Below are 24,530 nucleotides of genomic sequence, written 5' to 3' on the forward strand. Positions count from 1 at the left end.
CCTCAGCCCTCTTCTTCAAAGTTCAGCCATGTCCCTTCCTGTAGAAATTCTCCCCTTGTTCTAAGACACACAGAGACAGTGTTCATCCAAGACAGCTTTTAAAACTCTGCTGTCTCTCCCCTGGAACAAATACCTGAACTCAGATTTCTATTTCTTTTCTGAATAAGAATAGCCACTTGTTGGGCTGGACTTGAAGCAGTGATCCTCAGGTAGCCAACACATGGCTTTCTGGCCACTCTGGCAGTGGGTCACTCTGCCCAGATCAGTCTCAGAGAAGTGCCTCATTACCTGCCAAATAAGTGCTGGCCACACTATCCAGGTCTCACTGGTAGGTATTTGACCTACTGTTTCTATATCTGGACTGACTAACCAAGTCTTCATAACTCAGCCATTGAGGCTTAAACTGTCTTAGATACCTTAGGGTTTTCCTGCATTGGCCACAACGTGCTAGTGAAGCAGTCTTTGATGGTGAGTAGATAGAATGGGGTTTCTAATGCTGCTTTTTGGGGGTTTTTTTGGTCATTACCTATTTTGACTCAGTTACCATGCCTGTTTATTAACAAAACTGATTTCTTAGCTCCAATCTTAACAAGCAAACCACCACCACCAACAACAACAAAAAACAGAAAACCTGAAAAAGAGACAAAAAGAAAATCTTTAGGACATAACCCAGCTTTCTAAATATGTAAATCGAAACATCATCTGTAAGCATAGACTCTTAGAGACAAAGGAAGCCTTAGGTATCACAGAGGCTGATACCTTTATAAGTGAGAAACTGGAGCCCAGTAGGGTTAGTTGACTGCTCTATGGTTAGAAACTTAGTTATTTATAAAGACTCTGACTGGAATATAGATTTTAGTTTTTAGTGCTCTTACAACTTTAGCATATTCCTTCCTCCTGATTATCAAATAAAGGTTTTGTCTAGGCTATGAGTTGATTTAAAAAGTCTTTAAAAATGTAAAGATCATGAATAGTAGTATGTGTTTGTTTGCTTGTTTTGTTTTTTATTTTGGTATTTCCTGTTAAAGGAGCTAGTCTACATGCTGTGCAGCAGATTCCAAGAGGCAGTCTCTGAGCTAGTGTAAGACCTAGTGTTCTACCTAGAAATAGCCCAGTAGATAGAGGTCATAAGAGGTAGATGGGCTACACATAGCACTCGAATATAACAGAGGAACAAGGTTTCACTTTTTAATTGTGATTTACTTCTGGACATATCTGTAGAGCAAGAGATAGATTGAGGCTAGGTGTTATGAAAGTGATGAAGAGTATACATGTGGGGCAGAGAAGAACCAAATTATGCAGAATGGGTAGCCCAACCCATCGTAATGGGCCCTAGGATATTTTCCTCAATATCCCATTACTAAATAGTCAGTCAAAATAAAGAGTCTCTGGAAGACTCTATAGACTATACTTCCTGGGAACAAGGAGATAGACTTGATATGGAATATTAGAAACTAGACTTATTTTATTTTCTTAGTTTAAATTTTTGTTTGTTTTGGCAAATGTATAGACCGATGTAATCACTATTACAATCAAAATGCAAAGCATCTGTATTAACTCATAAAAGTTCCTTCATATCCCGTTGCAGTCAGTTCCTTCTTTCTTTTATACTCTGCTCAAAGGCTGCACTACTCTGATTTCTATCATCATAGCTTAGATTTACCTATTCTTTTTTATTTATTCCCCAAATGGATACTTCTTAAAATTGAAATATAGTTGATTTACAATGTTGTGTTAATTTCTGCTGTACAGCAAAGTGACTCAGTCATCAAGTATTTACTAGATAGAAATCTGACATGAGTTTATCAGAGCTCATCTAAACTTGTTTCTCTGATAAACCATTCTGGTTTATCACAGAATATTGAATATAGTTCCCTGTGCTATACAGTAGGACCTAGTGGTTTATCCATTCTATAGATAATAGTTTACATCTGCTAATACCACATTCCCAGTCCTTCCCTTCTCCACCCCCCTCCCCCTTGGCAACCACAAGTCTGTTCTCTATGAGTCTGTTTCTGTTTCATAAAAGTTCATTTGTGTCATATTTTAGATTCCACATATGTTATGTCATATGGTATTTGTCTTTCTCTTTCTGACTTACTTCACTTAATATGATAATCTCTAGGTCCATGCATGTTGCTGCACATAGCATTATTTCATTCTTTTTGATGGCTGAGTAATATTCCATTATATATATATACACATACACACACACACACACACACTGCATCGTCTTTATCCATTCATCTGTCTATGGACATTTAGGTTGTTTCCATGTTTTGGCTATTGTAAATAGTGCTGCTATGACCGTAGGGGTGCATATATCTTTTTGAATTGTAGTTTTGTCTGGATATATACCCAGGAGTGGGATTGCTGGATCATATGACAACTCTATTTTTAGTTTTTTGAGGAACCTCCATACTGTTTACCATAGTAACTGCACCAACTTACATTCCCAACAGTGTAGGAGGGTTCCCTTTTCTCCATACCCTCTCTGGCATTTGTTTTTTTGTAAACTTTCTCATGATGACCATTCTGACCTGTGTGAGATGGTACCTCATTGTAGTTTTGATTCACATTTCTCTAATAATTAGCAATGTTGAACATCCTTTTGTGTGCCTGTTAGGCATCTGTATGTCTTCTTTGAAGAAATGTCTATTTAGCTCTTCTGCCCATTTTTTGATTGGGTTGTTTGGTTTTTTTGTTGTTGAGTTGCATGAGCTGTTTGTATATTTTGGAAATTTATCCCTTGTGAGCCACATTGCCTGCAATATTTTCTTCCATTCCATAGGTTGTCTTTTCATTTTGTTTATGGTTTCCTTTGTTATGCAAAAGCTTGTAAGTTTGATTAGGACCAATTTGTTTATTTTTGCATAGATTTACCTATTCTTGAATGCCATATGAATGGAATCGTACAGCAATCACTCTTTTGAATATGGTTTATTTAGCTCAATGAAATGTTTTTGAGATTCACTCATATTGTTGAGTCTATCTGTTTGAGGAACTTAGGCTTTATAATTTAAATAATTGAACTGCCATAAAAACATGCTTTATGATGCTACTGTCAGGTATAAAACACAAAATATGCAAATCAAAGATCACATCATGGGTGAAACTACCGGTCCTTCTAAGCTTTTTAGAATAATTGATGTTTTAAAAGCCTATTTCATTTCTTCCATCCAACGTCCAATATATCATCTTCAAAAAATATAAAATTGGAAACATTATCTGGACAAGTAATACCTCAATAGAATAGAATGTAAGTGCCTTGAGGGCAGGAATTTTTGCTTGTTTACATCCTTGAGGTATCTCAAGGTCCTAGAACAGGGCCTGGCACAACAGTAGTTACCCAGTGGATATTTGTTGAATAAAAAACATCAAGAAAAGGGATTTTCTCTCATTGATCTTTTTCATTTTCAGATTCTCAGTCCTGGGGCTGCTACCATTAACCCCTATATTGCTGTGGATATCTTGATTGTTGTGGGTGTTACCATCATGATTCTGGGTTTCCTGGGATGCTTTGGTGCCATGAAAGAAAACCAGTTCGTGCTTGTTTTGGTGAGTTTTCCTGACAAATCCCAATACCCAACCTTCAGACTTTAAGGATTATCTCCCATCCCCATTGTCTGTCAAAAGGACTTGCCAAGATTGATGAAACTCTCTCACTTTTGTTTAGAGAGTTTGGTTGTGGAAGCTAATATATTTATCTTAGATTAGAGGATACTGTGAGAGAAGACAAATTTTAGTTATTCATTCAGTCATTCATTCAATTACTAAGTACCTGCTATGTGCCAGATACTGTGCTAAAAGATACGTAGATATGAAAACAATTAGAACCCATTAGGGAAGACTGACAAGTAAACAATTAGCAACAGTGAAGGTGGCCCAAGAAGAGAAGGGCAAGGATAGAGAAGGGAACTTTCAAGCCAGAAGCAAAAGTGAATAAGGTGTTTGTAAGGGTGAGTGTGTGAAGAGCTTTCCAGGGAGAGGACCTGGCAGTACAATGCTAGCATGTTTGGGGAACTGCAAAGCCTTGGGTATGGCTAGAGAGTGCAAGGGCTACTTTCAGTAAATAATGGAAGACGGGTCTGGGTGTGGGCTACAGTCAAATCGTAGTCCATGCTAAGAAAATTGTAAGGGTGTGAGATAATCAAATTTGTCCCTTAGAAAGCTTCAAGGATAGATTGGGTTGGGATAACCCACAGATATTCACTTTTAACACATATACAGTAGAAAATCATAAATGGGTATAGAAAAAAATATTAGAAAAATTCATCAAGTATTTACTAGATAGAAATCTGACATGAGTTTATCAGAGCTCATCTAAACTTGTTTCTCTGATAAAAGTAGTATTGTGTTAGTCCCTGAACAAATAATTTTTAACTGATGGTTGATTATGAGGGAAGGTAAAGATAGAGTTTTAATGGGACTCTAATAGCATCCCTGGTGGTTGCTTTTTGATTAATAAGACTTCATTTGCAATTTGGGGAATTTTTTTTTTTTTTTTTTTTTTTGCGGTACGTGGGCCTCTCACTGTTGTGGCCTCTCCCGTTGCGGAGCACAGGCTCCGGACGCGCAGGCTCAGCGGCCATGGCTCACGGGCCCAGCCGCTCCGCGGCATGTGGGATCTTCCCGGACCGGGGCACGAACCCATGTCCCCTGCATCGGCAGACAGACTCTCAACCACTGCACCACCAGGGAAGCCCCAATTTGGGGAATTTAATTACTTGAGGAACTTGTTTTAACAAAAATACTAATTTGTGGGATCCTCCAAAAGTAGGATTCAGTAGATCTGAGGCAGATTTCAGGACTCTATATTTATAACAAGACCCCAGGTGATTCTAATAGTGGTAGAGATGTTGTTTTGTATTCAGTTCTGAAGTTTGTCTTGAAGTTTGAGTTTGTGTTTGATGAAGGACGAGAAAGATCATATTCAAATAACTTCATCTAAGTTTTCAAACTTCCCTCCATTCAACATCATACCGATGCATACAGTCCTATCAGTCGATTTTAGTTTTAACCATTTTCCTTAGTCAGTCTTTGGAGAGAATGTTTCTGAGTAGTAATGACCCCAATTTTGATTCTTGAGGCAAAGGATGGAGTAAATGAAGAGCATGGTTAATACTCCAACTGTAATATGATCCCAACTGCAGAAAGAAGCATGGTGCCAAAATGTCCCTAGATGTTACTGAATGTACTGGGTGTAATATACATTCCTTTTCTTTTCTTTCAGTTTTTCATAGGGTTGATTCTGGTCCTACTTCTGCAAGTGGTGGCAGGTATCGTAGGAGCTACTAACAAATCTAAGGTGTGTACACGTATGATACTTAATAATCTTGGAAAAGTCTGAAAAATTGACATGCTACCTTCTGGCATGAATAATTTAACAATACTTTTCAATTTTCAGACTGAACGTGCTCTTAAAGAGACTCTCCAGACTAATGTCCATCTTTTGAGTGAACCAAATGGAAAACTATTCCAGAAAGCCTTTTCTGAAATTCAAGAAAAGGTAATTAGAGTTTGTAAGTTATCTGGAGAGTTGGACGTAGTTCTCTGTTTACTTAATTTTTAACAGGTGTATTCTCTAAAGATTGAAAAATGTCTCTCCCTTCTGCAGATTTTGACTGATTATTCTGTCACTATGCCATAAGAAAAATCCAGGAATATTTCTAATTTTTCCCCACCTTCTTACGAAGTTCTGAGGCAGCATAGGACAGAGATTAAGAAGATATGTTTATGAAAGATTAAGCCTCGATTGAGCCAGATCAATAAGGATTTTAATATTTACCATTTAGAAGGATAGTGTGTTTGGGATGCTTGGAGTTTCTCTCTCTCTCCTTCTCTGCCTCCATGCCCACCCTTCTCTCATAAAATTAATTACAGCTATCATTTATTGCTACTTAGTGTGTACCAGATTTACATTCAGTAGCTCATTTAATTGTCACAACAACTCTATGAGTTGGATAATATCGTTATCCTCATTATCTTTATTAGACGGATGAGGGGATTACGACTTCGAGAGGTCTGACAGCTAACAAGTGATGGGGTTGGAATTTGAATACAGATCTGTCTGACTCACTAATTCTTTCTAAGCAGTACAGTAGCCCTTCCAGTATATATGTGTGTATGTATTTACTTTGGCTACTTCACTGTCTTCAGGGTAAAGTCAAAGTTTGGGCAGGTATTGAAGGTATTCTACTATCTGGATCCTACCTAATATTTTAACTTTACTAAATACTACTCCATGAAGGAAGCACTCTAGTCCAGCCAGGTTTGTCTTCTCAGGATCTCTTAAACAAATCTGCCTTCCTGCCTCTGCATCATTCCTCATCCTTGGAATGTACTTACTACTTTTCTTTCTTTACAAATACTACATGTGCTTTGAGGTTTGACTAAAGTATTGCTCTGTGAAACTCCTCCCAACCACACCTTCTTTACTCAGAATTTCCATCATATTAACTACGTGTAGCATTTATTTCACATATGTCATAGAAATCCTCCTAGTCTTAGAGGGGAGCTAGATTTTACAGGACATTTAACCTGACTTCTCATTAATTGAAGTATTTTATGTTTATGTTCATACACCCTCTAATTAAATATTGAAGAGCTAAAAGTTTGCCCATTTTTGCCCATTCCATCCCATTCCCTTTACATCTAAGTCTGATGATTAATGTGTTCTTTCTTAATTTGAAACAAAATCTTCCTCCCTAGAATTTATATCATTTAGTCTTAGTTCTTCCTTCTGGAATTTCAGAGGAAAAAAAAATCTACTTCTACATATTGCAATTTTTTCTTTGAAAATGGCTTCTCATATGACTTTTAAAAGCTTTGATTTTGAACTTGTTTCTTGAACTATTTATCAGATGACATTTTTTCCCAGAGCATTCCCCAGTTCCTATTTGGATAGACCCCAGCTTGTAAAAATTCTGCTTAAAGCATCATTTCCAGGAGCTGAAACCTGATACGAGTTAGTCTCTGTTTAACTTCCTCTGTGTTGTGTTTTTCCTAGCTCCCCCAGAGCTGTACTCCTTGATCCTCTCTCCTCCAGGATTATTCCCACTTTAGAGTCCAGATTAATCCAAGTTTAAAAGCAGGAAGAATTTAGGCAACTCAGTTTCTCCACTGGGTGGGACCAAGCATCCTTGATCTTCCCTGCTTGCTGATCTAGGGCAAAATGTACTACAGGTAACCACTGGGTCTCTGGGTTGGGTCCTGCATCACACTTGTTGCACGTTGTCCCTGGTATCCAAGGGCTTAGTGCCAACCATAGGGTTTTAAATGTTCTGTTTGATGTAGCAGAATTCTGAATTACTTCTGCTCTTGTACACAAATTCTGTGCCTGAAGCTCCTTGGGTTCCCAGGACTATGGTTCTCTTTTATTGTCTATTCTTTTTTTGTTTGTTTGTTTGTTTTAAATGTATATCCACAAGGATTTTCTTTTCTTTTTTTTTAGTAATGCCTCTTTGGAAGAAGAATCCTACCCCAGACTCTGGCTAGGTGACCTGGGGCCCCATCACACATAGACAATTTGTAGGTATTAAGTGGCTTTCTTTTTGGTTTTCAGGGAATTCCCACAGAAATTCTCTGCTAACGTACTAGTGGAATGTGCCTCTCTTGAATTCTTAGTGATGACTACTTGTCTAGAGGTTGTTGTATCATTCACTGAACAGTGCCTTGTTCATCCAACTGCTATCACACTTTCAATGCATCCTGACCAACCTCTTCCCCAGCTGCTCCCACATCTGATCTGGTGACTAGATATTATACCAAGTTTAGCCTTTCTACCTCCTGCTCTGTCTTTTGTAAGTGTGTCTCTATACCTCCCTAAGGAATACTGTATTCCAAAAATGGATTGATCTGTGAGTGTATATAGTGGGACATATTCTTTTTGATCTGGAGTGTCTATATCAATATCATTCAAGATTATTTAATTAGAAAGAGTGAGCAATTAATTATGTCTACCATGGAAACAAGAAAGGAAGTTGTTTCAAGATTACTCTCTTTGCTAATACTGATTGACCTTGAGACCATCAGAAATCTCCAGCTCTTTGTCACGTGAATGTCTAATGAGTCATACATTTGTGCAAGTAAATCTTTGACCTAAAGCACAAGACTTTATATCTGCCACAGTTGAACCTGTTAGTTTAAGTCCATTGTTTGAACTATTTTTGGAACTCCATTTTGTTCTCCAATGTATTAATCATCACTCCCAGCTCTGTATCAACTACAGAGTTGAAAAGACACTTTCTATAATGTTATCTAAAGTACTGATATCAATGTTGAACAGATCATGTTCATGTTAGAGCACAAAGGAAACAACAACAATAAACACAAAACAAAAACAACAATGATGACAGTTAACACGTGTTGAGTACTTTCTACAAGCCAGGCATTGAGCTAAACAGTTCATATCTTCACATGGGTATTCTATTTTTATCTTTCCAACAACTCTATGAATTAGATACTATCATTAGCGACTCTTATTATCTGTATTTTACAGATGAAGAAACTGTGGCACAGAGAGGTTTAAGTAACATGGGTAACGTGGTCACCAGCCAGTAAGTGTAAGTCCTTTCAATAGCCTACCATTGCAATGCACTTGAGCCTTAGAAAAACACCCAGTCTTGGTTCTATTTTCTTCAGTTTTTTTCTACCTTTCTGCATGAGAAGTTTTCTCTCTAATTAAAGCAAATAGGGCAAGATGAGATAATGACCTCTCTCTTTCATCTAATAATATTATGTGCCATTACTCTGAGTCATTGGGCTTATCCCTTTCTTGTTTTACTTCCCCAAACATGATCACAACTTTCCTTAGTGTTTCCCCATGTTTTGGTTTATTTTGAGCCTTAACCTTCCCGACATTATTCTAAGAGTTTCATTCATCATTTTCACCCCTTAGCTGTTTTACAGATGTCCGTGTAAAATTCAGTCTCATGGAAGGTCCACTAAGCATCTTCTTTGGCCTTTGAGATGCCTCTCATTCTTTTCCCCCTCTCCTCCAAAAGTGATCAAAGGTCATGAGATAGAAATTTCACTTTTCAAACCTCTCATCTTTTTTGAGTAAAAGTTCTTTAAAGAGACCTTGACTCTCTCATGAACTCTCTGGAAGCTTCTTTTCTAAGACCTAAGAAGCATAAATCTGATTCTGCCCCTCTCTTTTTTCATTAAAAACTAGAAGGTGAGTTTTTTATATTCTCTCCAAGTTCTTCAGACTTTTTCATCTGAAACTCTATTTTTTCCTTCATTAACATGAAGGCCAAAATGGAAGATTCCTTCATTTTTGTTTCTTCATTCAGGGAGTTAAGTGAGGTGACTTATACGATATGCTAGTATAAGAAACATCTTAATAGTGGTTTCAGAAGAATGTGATTCAATGTATTGACAATGTTTTTGTCTTCTCTCGTGACTGTTTTTCATATCTACTTTTCATCAAACAGTTAAAATGTTGTGGCTTGATCAATGGAGCTTCTGATTGGGGAAATAATTTTCAATACTATTACAAGTCATGTGAATGTCCAAGTGCATCAGATTCTTCTTGTACAAAGTATGATGGAAAAACTATTTACAAACAGGTGAGAACAAATCAAATTTGGCACAGTAAGTGCTTCTGTTGTTTTTTTTTTCCCACAATGAAAGTCTCCACAAAATATTAAATTGCAGCAATTACAATGGGAATCATGATATAAAAGTCCCAGGAATTTCCCAAATTAAAAAAAAAATCCTTATTTAAAGATAAAAGTAGATATAAAAATGAAAGTATTTTATTTCTTCTATGAGTCTGGCATCATTTAAATTCAACTTTAGTAGATCAAAGAAACATTCTACTGCAAGGGGAGGCAAAGTACAAGCTAACAGATAAAAGTTTATTTTGTCCTGTCTTTGGTGACTTTAATCATTATCCTCCTCTATTTTTCTATTTTAACATAGGTCTTAGAAATCTATATTTTCACTTTAATTTTCAAAGTAAAGCTTTCTTTTTCCAATCAGAGTTTCTCTTTCTCAAGTAATTGTATTGGGTGTAAAGAAATAACTTGGGCTTTAGAGGTTTCCGCTCTGGTTGTTAAGTGTACCTACCAATTTGCCTAATTACTGCTCCAATTGAGAAGTTGCCTCATGCCTTTAAAGTCAATTGAAAAACTTGGGGGACTTCCCTGGTGGTCCAGTGGTTACGACTCTGTGCTTCCACTGCTGCGGGCACGTCCCTGGTCTGGAAACTAAGATCCCACTTGCCACTTGGTGCAGCCAAAAAAAAAAAAAAAAAAGAAAAGAAAAACTTAGGTTTGTCTTTCATGTGTTGTAGAGATGACATATTTATGTCACTTGCGAATGTTAATATGTGGATGTTATATTTCTTATTATTCCTTAATTCATTAAATATTTATTGACCACTTCCTATGTACTGGCCTTTCACCAACTGCTGGAGATCCATTCCTAAACAGGGCACAATGTCTGCACTCACAGAGTGAATGCTTTAATAGGGAAGAGAGAAAGATAAGCAGGCAACTTCAATCCAGTGAACTATTGGTATTTCTTGGATAGGACCAGGCACAGGATATGATGGGACCCCATTTAACTCAGTCTTTGGGGTTCAAGATACAGCTTCCTGCAGGACATGATATGTCTCTTACCATAGGGCTTTACATAATTTGTTCCTTCTGCCTGGAAGGGAAGTGTACAGAAATGACAGTTGATATTAATGTTTCATTTATTTGCTGTTATTCTTCACTGCTTACTAGGTGTCAGACAGACCCTTGCTGGAATCAGACATGCTTGTGGACCCTCTAGGAGATTATAGGCTAGATGAGAGAGAGATACATGAAAGCTATTATAGTTCAGTGAGTTAATTTCTGTAATCCCTAAAGAATATTTCAATCTAGCATTGGTTTAGTAATGGCTACTGAGGTTAATTATATATTAGGAAATAGGAAGTATCTCAGGGGAAATGTCTCACCTGTTGACTATCACATCCCTTTTACTAATTTTATCAAAATAAAGGAGACTGTTCTGAAGGGAAATTGCTGTTACTAGTATTTAAAGTAACACATGGGGGGGAAGTTATCTACCAGATTACAGAGCTTCCATGTCTTTTCATCATCAAAGTAATTATCACTAAAAGTTTTCATTATTAATTTTTATATTCCTCCCTGCTCTCCTCCTCTCTATGTAATTTTAGTGACGCAATATCCACAAGGAGGAGGGGAAATAACTATGATGTAAACAAATGGAGTTTCCACTTAGGATAATGAGGAAATTAGTAAATTAAATTGTAGATTGCTCTCTGTGTCCTGTTAAAGGTTCAACTCAAAGATGTGTTTCCTCAGGATAGATTTTGAAATGCCCTAGCATTATTCTGAAAAATAATAGATATTCCCTCCAAATTCATACATAATTCAGCTGAAGATAGACTTATAGCTGCACCAGTTTCCCAAAAGGAAGATCATAAATTCATGAAAGACTTCCATCTGCCTTGTGTCACTTGCAAGAAGTCTGGAAAAACAAGAAATCTGGAATGTCCATAATTCACATTTCTCTTTTCCCCTCCCTTTTGCCGAGATAACCTGGTTATGTAGAGGGGGAGGGGGAGAAAACCCCTAAAATATAATGAATGTGACTCAGTAGATACCATTAATCTCATAGTTAATCTTAGATGATGTAATAATTTCCTCTAATGTTTACCACTTTGGATCAGATGAGAATGGAGAAACCCATTACATTCGGAATGAAGGGGAAGAGACTGTCTTAACCTCATGGAGAACTTTTATTTTATTTAACAAATAGCAATATTTTGTTAGCCCTTTGCACATATAAGACCATCATAGGGATGATATATTTTCTGGCAATACAGACAATAACACTATTACATTGTATATTATTTTTCCATTTTTAAAATTATTCATATAATTTACAATTTTTGAAATTTTTAGGTCTGGTCTAAAATATGTTAAACTTGAAATTTCATGCTGGTTTGAATAAATGTTTAAAAATGTGGCAGAGAGACAAATTTCTAAATTCTCTTTTTGTCTAAAGTAAGAGCATAACGTGGACATAATGATTTTTTTTCCTTTTTAAGGTAAAAATAACCCTGACACATATTAAGGGATTTTTGAAAAAAACTTTGTTTTAAAAATGAAAATGTAGGGACTTCCCTGGTGGCTCAGTGGTTAAGAATCCACCTGCCAATGCAGGGAACATGGGTTCGATCCCTGGTCCAGGAAGATGCCACATGCCACGGAGCAACTAAGCCTGTGCACCACAACTACTGAGCCTGCACTCTAGAGTCCGTGAGCCACAACTACTGAGCCTGTGTGCCACAACTACTGAGCCCGTGTGCCACAACTACTGAAGCCCGCGTGCCTAGAGTCTGTGCTCTGCAACGAGAAGCCATTGCAATGAGAAGCCTGCGCACCACAACGAACAGTAGCCCCTGCTCGCTGCAACTAGAGAAAGCCCACGAACAGCAATGAAGACCCAACATGCCAAAAAATAAATAAAAAATTTTTAAATCATTAAAAAAATGAAAATCTACACTATAATTAGCTGAAACCTCAACGAGGGAACTCTCTGCTGCAGGTTACAAACCTAAAAAATACACAGTCAAGGTGATAACAGCTCTAAAATGAACAATCAGAAGTTAGGATAAAATGAGTATTTATAACTAAATAGCCCTAGATTCAGTAATTAGGTAGTTGAAGCAAAACTTTGTTCCTCAAATGCTTCCTAATGTATGAACAAACCACAACAGTTATAACCTTTCGGAGCGGGGAAGGAGCTTGGAGTGGCGGGAATAATCCAATTCCTTTCTGTTGAGTATGTTCCTTGATAGCAATGTAAAAAGTTAGCCCAAAAAATAAATATTTGTACTGTACTAAAATAAGGTCAAAATTTGACTAAAGGTAATTTTTTAATGTTTTTAACAGTCATGCTTTTCTTTGATAAGATGCTTATTTTCAAGAAGTCTTTCCATAGTTATTGGACTAGCGTTTGGACTGGCAGCTGTTGAGGTATAGTATTATCTTGCATTATTAATTCTTTGTTTATTCCCTTGTTTGCTCATTAATTTTTCTAACAAATTTTTCTAACAAATCTAAGAGCCAAATAAAAACCAGGTGCTTCAGAAAAGCACTGGGTACCAAGTGCCCAAGGCCCAGCATCTGCCTCTACTGGCCTTGGGTCTGGGGAGGGGATTATCGTCTTAGGAAATTGGCAGAGCAGAAGCTATTATTTCTGAATGATCTCTCTCCTGGGGGAAGAAGTTGAATTAATTTCCACACAGTTCTTAGTCCCAGATATCCTTTTCCCATTGAAAACTAGCACAAGGGTTAATGTTTCCTGAAGTTAGAAGAAGCACCAAACAAAATAAAAACACAAGCTTTACAAGTTTTTATCCCTCCTTCTGATTTTGAAATAGAAAATAAAAACTGAACTCAAGAGTGTGGAGAACTGTTTTCCTGCTATTCTAGTCTAGAGAAATCTAACAAGTTCTAAAAACTAGACAGTTGACTTTGATTTTCTCACTGTAAGGACTATGGACTCACTTGGAGAAGTGTTTAAGGATGCTCTGCTTGAGGTTTCTGCATTTACTCTCATCAATTTGATTATTGACTTTGAAAAAAAAATGCTGTATAGGATTTTTATCTTGCTAGACTCTTCTGGCATGGTGTTTTCAGAAGGATTTTTTTTTTTTAACGTGGCCTGAAATTCTTGGCAAAAAGATGAAATAAAACTATTTCAGGGAAGTGTTTTTGTAATCATCCCAGATCTTGCTAATTTAGATATCAAGTGAGTCAAATTCACTCACCAGTCCACGTCAGGGCCTTGGCAAGAATCCTAACGATGTTAGGTGTCTCCCCTAGTTAACGCCTCTGCGGGCTGGTTTGCTCAGCTAAGTGAGTTTTACTTCACTCTCATGAAATATTGTACAACGTTCTCCTTGGGTTTTCTGGTAGCTTTTACCTCTTACTTGTGCCACATCACTGTCAGAGAGTAACTTCAGCTGAGATTGAAGCAATTTAGTGTCCTAAGTGGTCATTTAGGTTACCGGTGGAATTTCTCAGCCAACCATAAGAGAAAGGGCGGGAACTATGAGAAGCAAATTGGGCTATTAAACATGACCTCCTTGTAGCCCAAACGAATACGTCCAAATATGTAGAATTTTTTGTTGGTAGATGCGGCTGTCTTCCTTTATGTCTGATATATGACCAAAGTCAAATGGTGCTGTGCATTAGGTCTGTTTCTGTCAGTTCTACCCACTGTAAAATGTCCTTTGTTTCTCTGCTTTGTAGAGTTTATGCTCTACAAAGAGCATAAACTCTTTTGGGTTTATGCTAATTTTGGGTTTATGCTAATTTAGAAATATGAGTTAATGGCTGTGGATGTAAGTGAGCAATCACACATATGTACTCACACATCCATAAACTAAAACACACACATGTGTTGGTAAAGTAGACTTTAAATGAGCCAGCTTTAAATGAGGTATTCAGGGCTTCCCTGGTGGCACAGTGTTTAAGAATCTGCCTGCCAATGCAGGGGACACGGGTTTGAGCCCTGGTCTGGGAAGATCCCACATGCCGCGGAGCAACTAAGCCCGTGCGCCACAACTACTGAGCCTGTGCTCTAGAGCCTGTGAGCCACAATTACTGAGCCCGTGTGCCACAACTAATGAAACCCTTGCGTCTAGAGTCCATGCTCCGCAACAAGAGAAGCCACTGCAATGAGAAGCCCGCGCACTGCAACCAAGAGTAGCCCCTGCTCACCGCAACTAGAGAAAGCCCACATGCAGCAACGATGACCCCAACACAGCCAAAAATAAAATAAATTTATTAAAAAAAAATTGAGGTATTCAATGTAAGTGTCAATATAAGTGTCACATTCCATCTTAGACTCAAATTCAGACAATTGACTTTGGCCACAACCCACAGATGCTTTTAAGAAGCTTCTCATAAGCAAAGCTGGGGAAAAAAGGACATAATCAGCTGGGAAGATTGATGTCTCTCATATCATAGCCAAAGACGTTGCCAAGAATCTAAAGACATCTGATGGAAAATAAGATTACAAGAGGAATAGCATTTCAGTATTTTATGAAATTGGTATACTCCATATATATATTTGTTATATATTTAGATATTCTATTGGTTGTTCTAAAGATATATATATATATGAAAATACCTTACTGAAAACCTTTCATAGAGGAATTTTTAGGTATAGAATTTACATGGTAATATCACAAACTATAACCATTTCAAGTTATGCCAGTTAAGTGTGATTTGTAGACTTTATGTAGATATGATAGTTGATTCAAAGAACTGTTTGAAATTTTTTTTTCATTCACTCTCTCAATAGAAAATCTGCCCTCCCTCTGGGATTTGAAGAGAAAGAAAAATCATTTGGTATCCCCTCTCATTTTTACTTTAAAAAATAGCTTTGAAAATAGTCTATAGCAAAGGTAGCTATTCTATAAAAACGTATCCAAAAAATGTCCATCAGTCTGTCTTACAGTCTTAATACTGGTTGCCTAACACTTAGGCCCATCTACATTCTCTTTTCCCCAACTTCAAATTCAAGAAAACATAAAGATATATAGACAGAAAAACACTTCTAATAAATATTTTTAAGAAGCAAACAAAGCAAATATCTCCCTGCAGAAAATACACTTAAAACTATCTCCATAGAAAAATATCATATGAAAACACCCACCCTCTGACGTTTACATCATTGGCGTTAGTCTGTTTAGGCATAGGCTCTGATGGAATGGCCGATGGTTTTTGTCAAGGCTTTGTTAAGAACATATACCTGAGGGATTCTTCTCAGGTAGGATGCTAGAAATCTATGCAAAATGCTTTATTTTGTAAGAAAATGTTATCTATAGACACTGGAATTCTCATTATTCTGCATTAACCAGACGATCATATCTCTCCTTATTTGACTACAGCAACTTACAAGCACAAAAAATGATCAGCACTTTCTCTCCTCACTTTAATTAAGGGAAAAAAAAAAAAAAAGCCATTGACACTGATAGTCACCACTTTGTAGGATAAAAGTTATCCTGACAGGAGGTCCCAGGAATGGACCCAGGAATGGTCCCAGGAATGGAGCAGTTAAAAGAGAGAAAAAATAATTTTACATTTTTTAGATGGCTTCAGAATATGGGGAGCACGTGTACATTACTTAGCAAGTTTATCCTGAGTCTTAGCATACATTACTATAGGATGAATCTCTTTTAATTATTACCTATTTTTACGAACAATGATACATTTTCTTTTCAGAGGCAGTGAAATGCAAGAAAGTATGGTATTAACTGTCTAGTCTGCTGATGCAAGCTGGGCTTCTATTTCACAGATGTGACAGTGAAAGATGATAGCTGCCTTATCCCACTGTTTTGCCCATTTTCGTGATTCTTTCCTGATACTCATCTCCCAGACTTAAGGCTTGGGACCAAAGCAAAAGACTAAATTGTAACATTTTCTCCGGCCATTCAAAAAGAATGACTTTTAGAACATTCTGAATGAAAGTCATTATTTTTGCAAAGAATTGGTGTCAATATTTTTTTTTAAGAGTTTTTGACTTGCACTATTTTTAAAGTCTTTATTGAATTTGTTACAATATTGCTTCTGTTTTCTTTTTGGTTTTTTGGCCACGAGGCATGTGGGATCTCAGCTCCCGACCAGGGATCGAGCCCTCATCCCCTGCATTGGAAGACAAAGTCTTAACCACTGGATGGCCAGGGAAGTCCCTCAGTATTTTTTTTTTTTTGAAGGAAAAAATATTGGGCAGCAGTTCTCATTTGAGAGGCATTTCCGGGAAAGAATTAGTAAGCAGGACATCTCCGTATAGTAGGAGCGCTGGAGATGACTCAGCATAAATGGCATCTCATCCTCTCCCTGACTCCCCTCAGAGGAGGCTGGTGGAGAGGAAACTTTCTATCTGCAATACACACAGGTTCTGTCATTTCTACATCAAAGCCGCAGCATGCCACTCACCAACTTCAGAGCCAATTAGGGCAAGTGCTGGGGTCCCTCATTCTTGGGAGAGCCACTTAAGGAGATGGAAATTATGCCCCAGATTTTCAGCTGTACATTTTCACTTCAAAGGAAATTCCTGAATGATGCCATTCCCCTTCAATTTAGAAGCTTTTTAAGAAAAGGGTTACTTTTTCTTTCATTCCTCTTGGCGATGCCTAAAAATATGGCAAGAGAAATTCTAGACTCCTTGATTTTTATGTGGATGATCTAAACCAGATGATTATAAGCTTTTCATAGAAGCAGTAGGCATCTTTAGACCCAGAGGCCTGAGTTCCCCAGAGTTCCATGGCCATGCCCTACAGAAGGGTGTGTGTATTCCAGAAGGGTGGGTTGCTTCAGTGACAGCTGCTACTGCACAATCAAATAGGGCCAGTTAGAGGCAGACTGCTAGCTGAAAACCCTGATTGAAACACAAAAATACTGAGCGTTTTCTCAATGTTAGAGTCTCTAATTTCCCAGGAAGAGAGATGACTTAGATAAATAACATTCGAATTGTCAGTAGCCAGAATCTTTTCACATACAATGTTCTTTTTATTTATAATATCTCTAGTGTTTTACTTTAAATTCCATGTTAATCCTCTTATTTTCTAGGTACTTGGTCTGATACTTTCTATTGTCCTGTACTGCCAGATCAGGAAGAAATAAGTCTGTAGATGTGTCAAGTCATCATCGGTCAAACCCCTTTAAAATTTTGTTTTGGATTTGTAACTTTAAATATATGAGTGCTGTGTTAAGAGCAGCTGTCCTATTAAAATGTGTCATTTAGCTAGATCACAGAGATCTTCCAGTCATGTTGAACATATTTAAGATTTCAGGGACACAAGGAAATTAGATGAATGTGCATTTTGCCTCAAAATAAAAGTAACATTGTTTACATTGATGCTTTTTCCTGTCTGATCATTGTGTTCAGGTGGTACTGTGCTTAAAGCATTCATCTGGAGCCACCCAGTGGAATAATAATCTCTAAGTAACAGGACCATAGTTAGTTAAGGCAGTGCGTCTAGGCTTTTCAGAAGCAACACTCTGTCTTGCGTGATGTATCAACCATTGGTGGTAAGATCGAATTAAGCCTCGTGTTGGAAGGTTGAGAGTGGCCCAGCTAAAAGAGTCACCGTCTCCTGTCTCCTGTTTATGCCAGTGTCTACTAATAGTGTTTCTTTTTCTCTCTGTTGTGAGGACAAGAAGATCTGAATGCTGCCTTTCCAGCCATTGAATCTCTGGTACGTCTCTGAATCTTCCTCTGGGAAATAGTTCTAAGTGCTTTTCCCTTTGTAGCTCTCACAGGCATTTTTACATTTTACTTTATATCAAGGTATAGTATACACACAATAAAGTGAACAAATCTTAAGTATTCACTACCTGGATAGCAAGCACTGTCCAGATCAAGATATAGAGCATTTCCAGCACACCAGAACACCCCTTCATGTTACCCCCCGGGGCGGCTGGAGTTGGAGCTCACCGACGTGCCAGAGCAGACTATATACATATCCATCTCTTCCCAACTTCGTGCTCAGTGACATCAAGTTGGTAACTTGAAATCCACCACACTGGGGGTATTTAAGTATTTACATCATAGAAATAGGCAAATTCTATAAAATCAGGGCTTTTTTTGGAGTGCTGGTTGTGAAACATTTACCAGTACACCACTGCCCTTCTCAGCAAATACCTCCCCAAAGGTAACCCTTCTTCTGATTTCTATGACCATAGATTTATTTTACTCCTTCTTGAACTTTCTTTAAATAGAAAGTAAAGTCTGAACTCCAGCTTCTTTTGCTCAACATGTTGTCTGTGAGAGTCATCTGTATTGTTCTGCGTCACTTTAGTTTATTCTCATTGCTATGTAGTATCCCATGCTATATGAATATATCACAGTGTATTTCTCCATCCTCTTGTTGATGGGCGTTGGGTTTGCTTGCATCTTTTGGTACACGTATGTACTCATTTCTAGGTAGACATGCAGGAGTAGAACTGCTTTGTATACATATACTGTAATTAGATTTCATAGAGTCTGTAGAGAAATTTTATAAGTGGCTATATTAATCTATACTCATAGTAGAAAAGTATGATAGACTCAGCCGCCTCTTCTGAGGAGGAAGAGGAAGTAGATGAAATAGATCAGAGGAACCAGTGGGGAGCAAGAACTTGGGGGAGCCCTGGGCTAGGTTAGGCAACCCGATTCTCTGCTCCCTATTCATGACAAATATAACTATCCTTTGCTGAGCATGCCATCTTCCAGGAACTATACCAGAAACTACTTGTATTATCTGTTTCTTCTCACCACATCCATATGCCGTAGATACTACTACTAGCCTTATTTTGTAGGTGAGAAAATAGAGGCTTAGAGGAGTTAGGTAATTTGCCCAGAGCCAAACCATAAGTAATTGGCAGAACTGGGATTCAGACATTGACAGTTGCCTCTCAAACCCTGTCTGTGGATCGTGCTCTATTTGGCTTTCCCAGAATATGTCTGTTAATAAAGGAGCCATATTTTATTATGATTACCTGTTTATGTGTTTGCCTCTGTGATTATACTGCAACTCCTTGAAGACATCGATTGTTTCTTATTTGTCCTTATGTCCCTAGTACCTATCCCAGGGCTTGGCACATAATAGGCACTCAATAAATTGTAGCTAAAAATAATATTTAGATTTATTGAGAGCTTACTATATGCCTAAAAATATTGTAAGTACATTGCATAGAGTAACTCATTTAATCCAGAACAACCCTCTTAGGTTAGTACTATTATTAGACCCATTTAATAGAGGAGGCTACCAGGGTCTAATGAGATTAACTACCTTTTCTTGGGTCATGCAGCTGGTAAGTAGAGGAGTTGTGACTGAGTCAAGTGACTCAGAACTTGTGCTCCTTATGTTGTATCATTTTGCCCTACCTTACAGAGTTTTTGGAAGAAATAGATTAGGAAATGAATATGAACATGCCTTTTGCATAGTCAGGCACATACTAAGATCGTTCGTGGTAAAGATTTTATGGTATCAATGATGTAAAGAACTGTGTCAGTCAGGGTAGGCAGAGAAACAAAACCTCTCTAGCCATTACAAATAATGGAAGTATAACACAGGGAACTGCTGTTTCAGTTAGCTCAGGCTGCTGTAACAAAATATGACAGACTGGTGGCTTAAACAACAGAAATGAATCTTCTCACAGTTCTGGAGGCTGGGAGTCCAAGATCAGCGTCCTGGCAGATTCAGTTCCTGGTGAGAGCTCTCTTCCTAGCTCGCAGACAGCCACCTGCTTGCTTCGTTCTCACATGACAGGGAGAGAGAGTGAGCTCTCTAGTGTCTCATCTTAAAAGTACAGACATCCTGTCAGATCTGGGCTTCCCCCTTTGACCTCATTTAACCTTAATTACTTCCTTATTCCAAATACAGCCACACTGAGGGTTAGGGCCCAAACATATGAATTTGGGGTGCAGGGGGGACACAGTTTAGTTTGTAGCAACTGCTTGCACAGGTAGGTGACGGAAGAAGTAAGAAGTCAAATGCGATGGCAAGGTAAACCAGAGATTAGCAACAGTAGGAAGTTGCTACCACTCGTAGGCCTGGAGGGACAGAGAAAATGTTACCAGATCCCAGGATCTAAGGCCATCTGGTGGAAGATGGAACCATGGCAGGGACGCAGAAGAAGGACTGTCTAGCAGGGATAGAAGCCACGAAGGTGACTCAGTGGCTACTGTCAGAACAGAGAAAGGGAGACGTGCCATGGTTTCTTCCTTCTTCTGCTCTCCAGTCTTCTGACAGTGCCTTCCGTTGGCTGACCTCACCTGGACACCAGAAAGCAAGGGAGCCTGGGAAAGGCAGTTTCCTCTGATGCAAAGCAAAGCTGAGATAGGCAAGGATTGGACTAAGCAGACCGGGAAGACTGCCATAGCAATTGGAGATTTAGAGAGCAAGCACACAGGTGTTGAACTTTTTGATTAAAGGGTATGAAAATTGTGGAAAGTATAACTAAGATTTAAAATTTTCATGTGAAATTCTATGAAGTTTCCTGGATTCTTTCTGCTTTGATGAATATTCAAAGCAATTTAGAGATAGAGAGGACTTTAGAGCAGTTGTTCTTACCTGGGGCCATTTGCCCCTCAGGGGATATTTGACAATGTCTGAAGGGTGGTCACAGCTGGGGCAGAGGGGAAGTGGTACTGGTGTCTAGTGGGCAGAAGCCAGGGATGCTGCTAAACATCCTACAGTACATCTCTTTAGCTACCATGTCTAGCTTGTCACTCTGCCTTGTTGATACTTCTATTGTATCTTCTTTCTTCCTCTTCCCTTAGCCATGGCCCTGGTTCAGGTCATCATCACTTCTCTCTAAGATCATTGCAACAATCTCTTGATGAGTTTTTCTACTTTATACTGTCTTCAAATCCATTGCCCATTGTGCCAGAGGAATGATATTTCTAAAATGCAGATATTATCATGTTATATTACTCGCTCACAAGTTTGGAATTGATTACAAGGCTCTTAGTAAGAACTAATCCCCCTCTTCCCGGCTCATCTCCAGACACTGCTCCAGTAGCACCTCATGAGCCTTCAACTTTCTTTTCTTCTGTTATCTCTTCATATCTTTTCCATGCTGCTCCCTATGCCAGGAATGACCTTGGTAATCATTTAGTTGGATTCCTTCAAGGTCTGGCTCAAATGTCAGTGAAGCTTTTCTGGATCCATCAGGACTGAATTAATCTTTTCCATTCATCTGCATTTTCCCATAGCACTTTATATTTAAATATCACTTATTCTAATGTATTTTGCCTAGTTTTTTTGTTGCCTCCATTTTATTATAAGCTTCTGGAGTATTCCTGAGCCCCTAAATTGAATTTGTTCCCCACACCCTGGCAAGGTTCCTAGAATATATTAGAGGCTCATTAATAATACCTGGTCCATTTGAAGAAAGTTATCCATTCTTAGTTTATAAAGATTTTTCATAGATTATCAATATTTTTATTTATAGTAAAAATATTTAATACATATAGTATTATATGTATTATATGTCAGGTAATGCTCTAAGGAATTCACATGTATTAACTCATTCAATTCTCACAACAATTCCATTATTAAAATTGTTATCCTCATTTTATAGATAAGGAAACTGAGCCACAGGGAGGTTTAGTAAGTTGCCCAAAGTTCATGGAGCCAGGATTCAAATTCAACTACCCCGACTCCACAGCTTACATTCTTAAAACACAACACTGTAGTATATCTCTTGGAAAAAAGCTGATTTGTTACAGAAACAGTTTTAGATTCTTTCCAGAGGAGCTAAATTGCTGAGGGTAATACCTGAACATCAGAGTATGCTGACATGATGCCATAAACCCAGCTTGAGTGGCCTCCTTTCCTTTAGCCTTATGCTTTGTGCACGCCCCCATCATAACATGTATCACTCTGTATTTCAAGCCTCTGTTTTCATGCCTGCTGCTTTAGTCTTTTGGGGAACAATTGCGGCAAGAAATGTGTCTTTTTTAACTTTATGTACTACCCACACATAGTATGGTACCTTCTGACAGATGCTTATCCAACCAATGTTTATTAAATGAAAGAATAAGAACTAGTGCTTGCGTTTCTAAAGACATTAAAATTGCCATATTCATAAATGAAAGTTGACAGGTCCTATGACTTACAACCAATTAACTTGACTCCAAAAGATACCTGAAGATGAAAATATCCTGTCCTTTTTCCTGAGAAGAGTTTGTTTAGTACCACTTTGATCTCCTCTTTCTGTTACACTAGGTGGTGGTTAAGAGCTATAGAATCTGGAATCAGATTTGTTCAAGTTCCAAACATGGCTTCACTGTCTGGTCATTGAGTGATCTTGGACATATTACTTTCTCTGTACCTCATCTGAAAACCAAGGATGAAAAGAAATCTCTATAGGGCTGTTGTGAGATTAAATGAGGCAATCAATGCATGCAAAATATTTAGAACATACACTACAGTTAGTACATAATAAACGTTAGTAGCTGTAATATCACCATCATTATAAGAATAAGTTGACCTAGCATTAGCATTTCAATACTCACTTATCGAGTTTTGGTTTTGATTATGAAGCTTCTTTACACTTCAAAGAAAGTTTGGGGCCATCAAGGAATTCATCTTCAAAGATCTGAATTTTTGAAATGGATTTTGACACCAGCTCCTCCACAGAATGATAAATCTGCTCAGACTCTCTTTCCAAGACTGCTATCCAGCGATCATGTTAAGTTATGGAACAAAAAGACAGAGAAGGAATAATGAGCCAGGAAGTGAGCCGCATGGAATGACAGACAGTAAATGAAAAGGGATGTAATCCAGGAATCATCGTGATGTTAAACAGCACACATCAAGTGGAGAGAAAGCTCAGTCAGCTTTGCCGGTAAGGTGAGACCCGAATAAGTCATGTCTATTTAATACAATCTGAGCATCAGTTGCGGCAAAGCCAAGAGCAATAACTAAACGAGGCGAACATGACATTGCACCTGGCTCACGATATCTCCAAGAGTAATTTGTGACATTATTTCAAGTGATTCCAACAAAACATGTTGTTCTCTGCAGAAATTGTGATTGTGCAAAACAGGTTAAGGGTCATGGCAAAATTTGAAATGGAAATGGTCAGGAATGTTATAAACATGCAAGAAATCGTTAATAAGTTCATAACTGGAAGCCGTCATAACTGGCAATCGGACCTCTTTTTTCTAATAACCAAAAAAAAAAATCTTAACCTAGAGACAGTCAAGTCAAGAAAACTAAGCCCAATAAGTACTCAGAAACAAAATGAATATCAAATGTGTATAATGAGCATTAGGGTGCGGTGAATCCTTGTTGACCTGGGAAAAGCAAAGTCTCATGGGTCTGGCAGCTGGAGCTGTCAGGCTGTGGGCCTGGCTTTGTGCGATGCTGGCTAAACCCCCAATACCTTTTTTATCCTCATTAATTATCCCTCAGTGGTTTAAAATTCTGGACTTTGGAAAGTACTTTCCAAAGAGCTGAAAATCCTTAGATAGAAAGAGCAAATTTCTGATGGAAGAACCAACTTTCCTGGGAAGAATCCAGCCATAAAATGTCTAAAAATATCTTGGAAACAGCATATATTTGAAACATACAAAGCAGAAATTCTATTTCCCTACTGCTCAGATTACTCTTATATGTAATTATCCTATATCTTTATGGTTGGTAGTGATGTGTGTCCTGGTTAAAGAACTGAGAAACTTGTATTTTTTAGTTCAGGGAAGGGGAAAAAGAAGGAAAAACGTTGGGATTATGAGACTACTAAGTCTTCAAAGAAAAATAACTGTTCAAATAAGCTTTTCTGAGATGGCTGGATTTAAACTGCAGTGTTGGATTACCTGTTGTGAAAAAGTGTTGCTAAGACCATTTAAATTCTTTGGGTAATTTACCCAGTCATCCTAGGAAAAGGAAAGACCACATTGTGTAGAGGAGGAAATTGGGACAGGCACCAATATCTATCTAGAAGATGCCAGCTATTTGCCAGGTTCAAGGCTAGGCACTTTATACATACTTTATTCCA

The 24,530-nt window shown here is 38.0% G+C and overlaps 1 protein-coding gene across 9 annotated transcripts in view; it reads left to right on the top strand.

The window, feature by feature from the left end:
• The window catches only part of TSPAN8 (tetraspanin 8), a 250,353-nt gene that overhangs the window by 216,471 nt on the left and 9,352 nt on the right, over positions 1-24,530 (top strand). For 7 of the 9 annotated variants that reach the window (XR_013830424.1, XR_013830425.1, XR_013830426.1 and 4 more), the window contains 6 exons: positions 3,421-3,558; positions 5,234-5,308; positions 5,408-5,509; positions 9,438-9,572; positions 12,918-13,001; positions 17,610-18,238. Coding sequence is in view for 2 of the 9 variants with exons in the window: in XM_079936326.1 (XP_079792452.1) it covers positions 3,421-3,558; positions 5,234-5,308; positions 5,408-5,509; positions 9,438-9,572; positions 12,918-13,001; positions 17,610-17,663 (588 nt within the window). In the remaining 7 variants the exon portion in view is untranslated. Of the gene's footprint in view, positions 1-3,420; positions 3,559-5,233; positions 5,309-5,407; positions 5,510-9,437; positions 9,573-12,070; positions 12,143-12,917; positions 13,002-17,609; positions 18,423-24,530 lie in introns of those variants that run through there. The other 2 variants (XM_079936326.1, XM_079936327.1) reach the window with 2 other exon arrangements.

The sequence above is a fragment of the Stenella coeruleoalba genome (assembly GCF_951394435.1).
Source record: "Stenella coeruleoalba genome assembly, chromosome: 11".
Classification (NCBI taxonomy): Eukaryota; Metazoa; Chordata; class Mammalia; order Artiodactyla; family Delphinidae; genus Stenella; species Stenella coeruleoalba.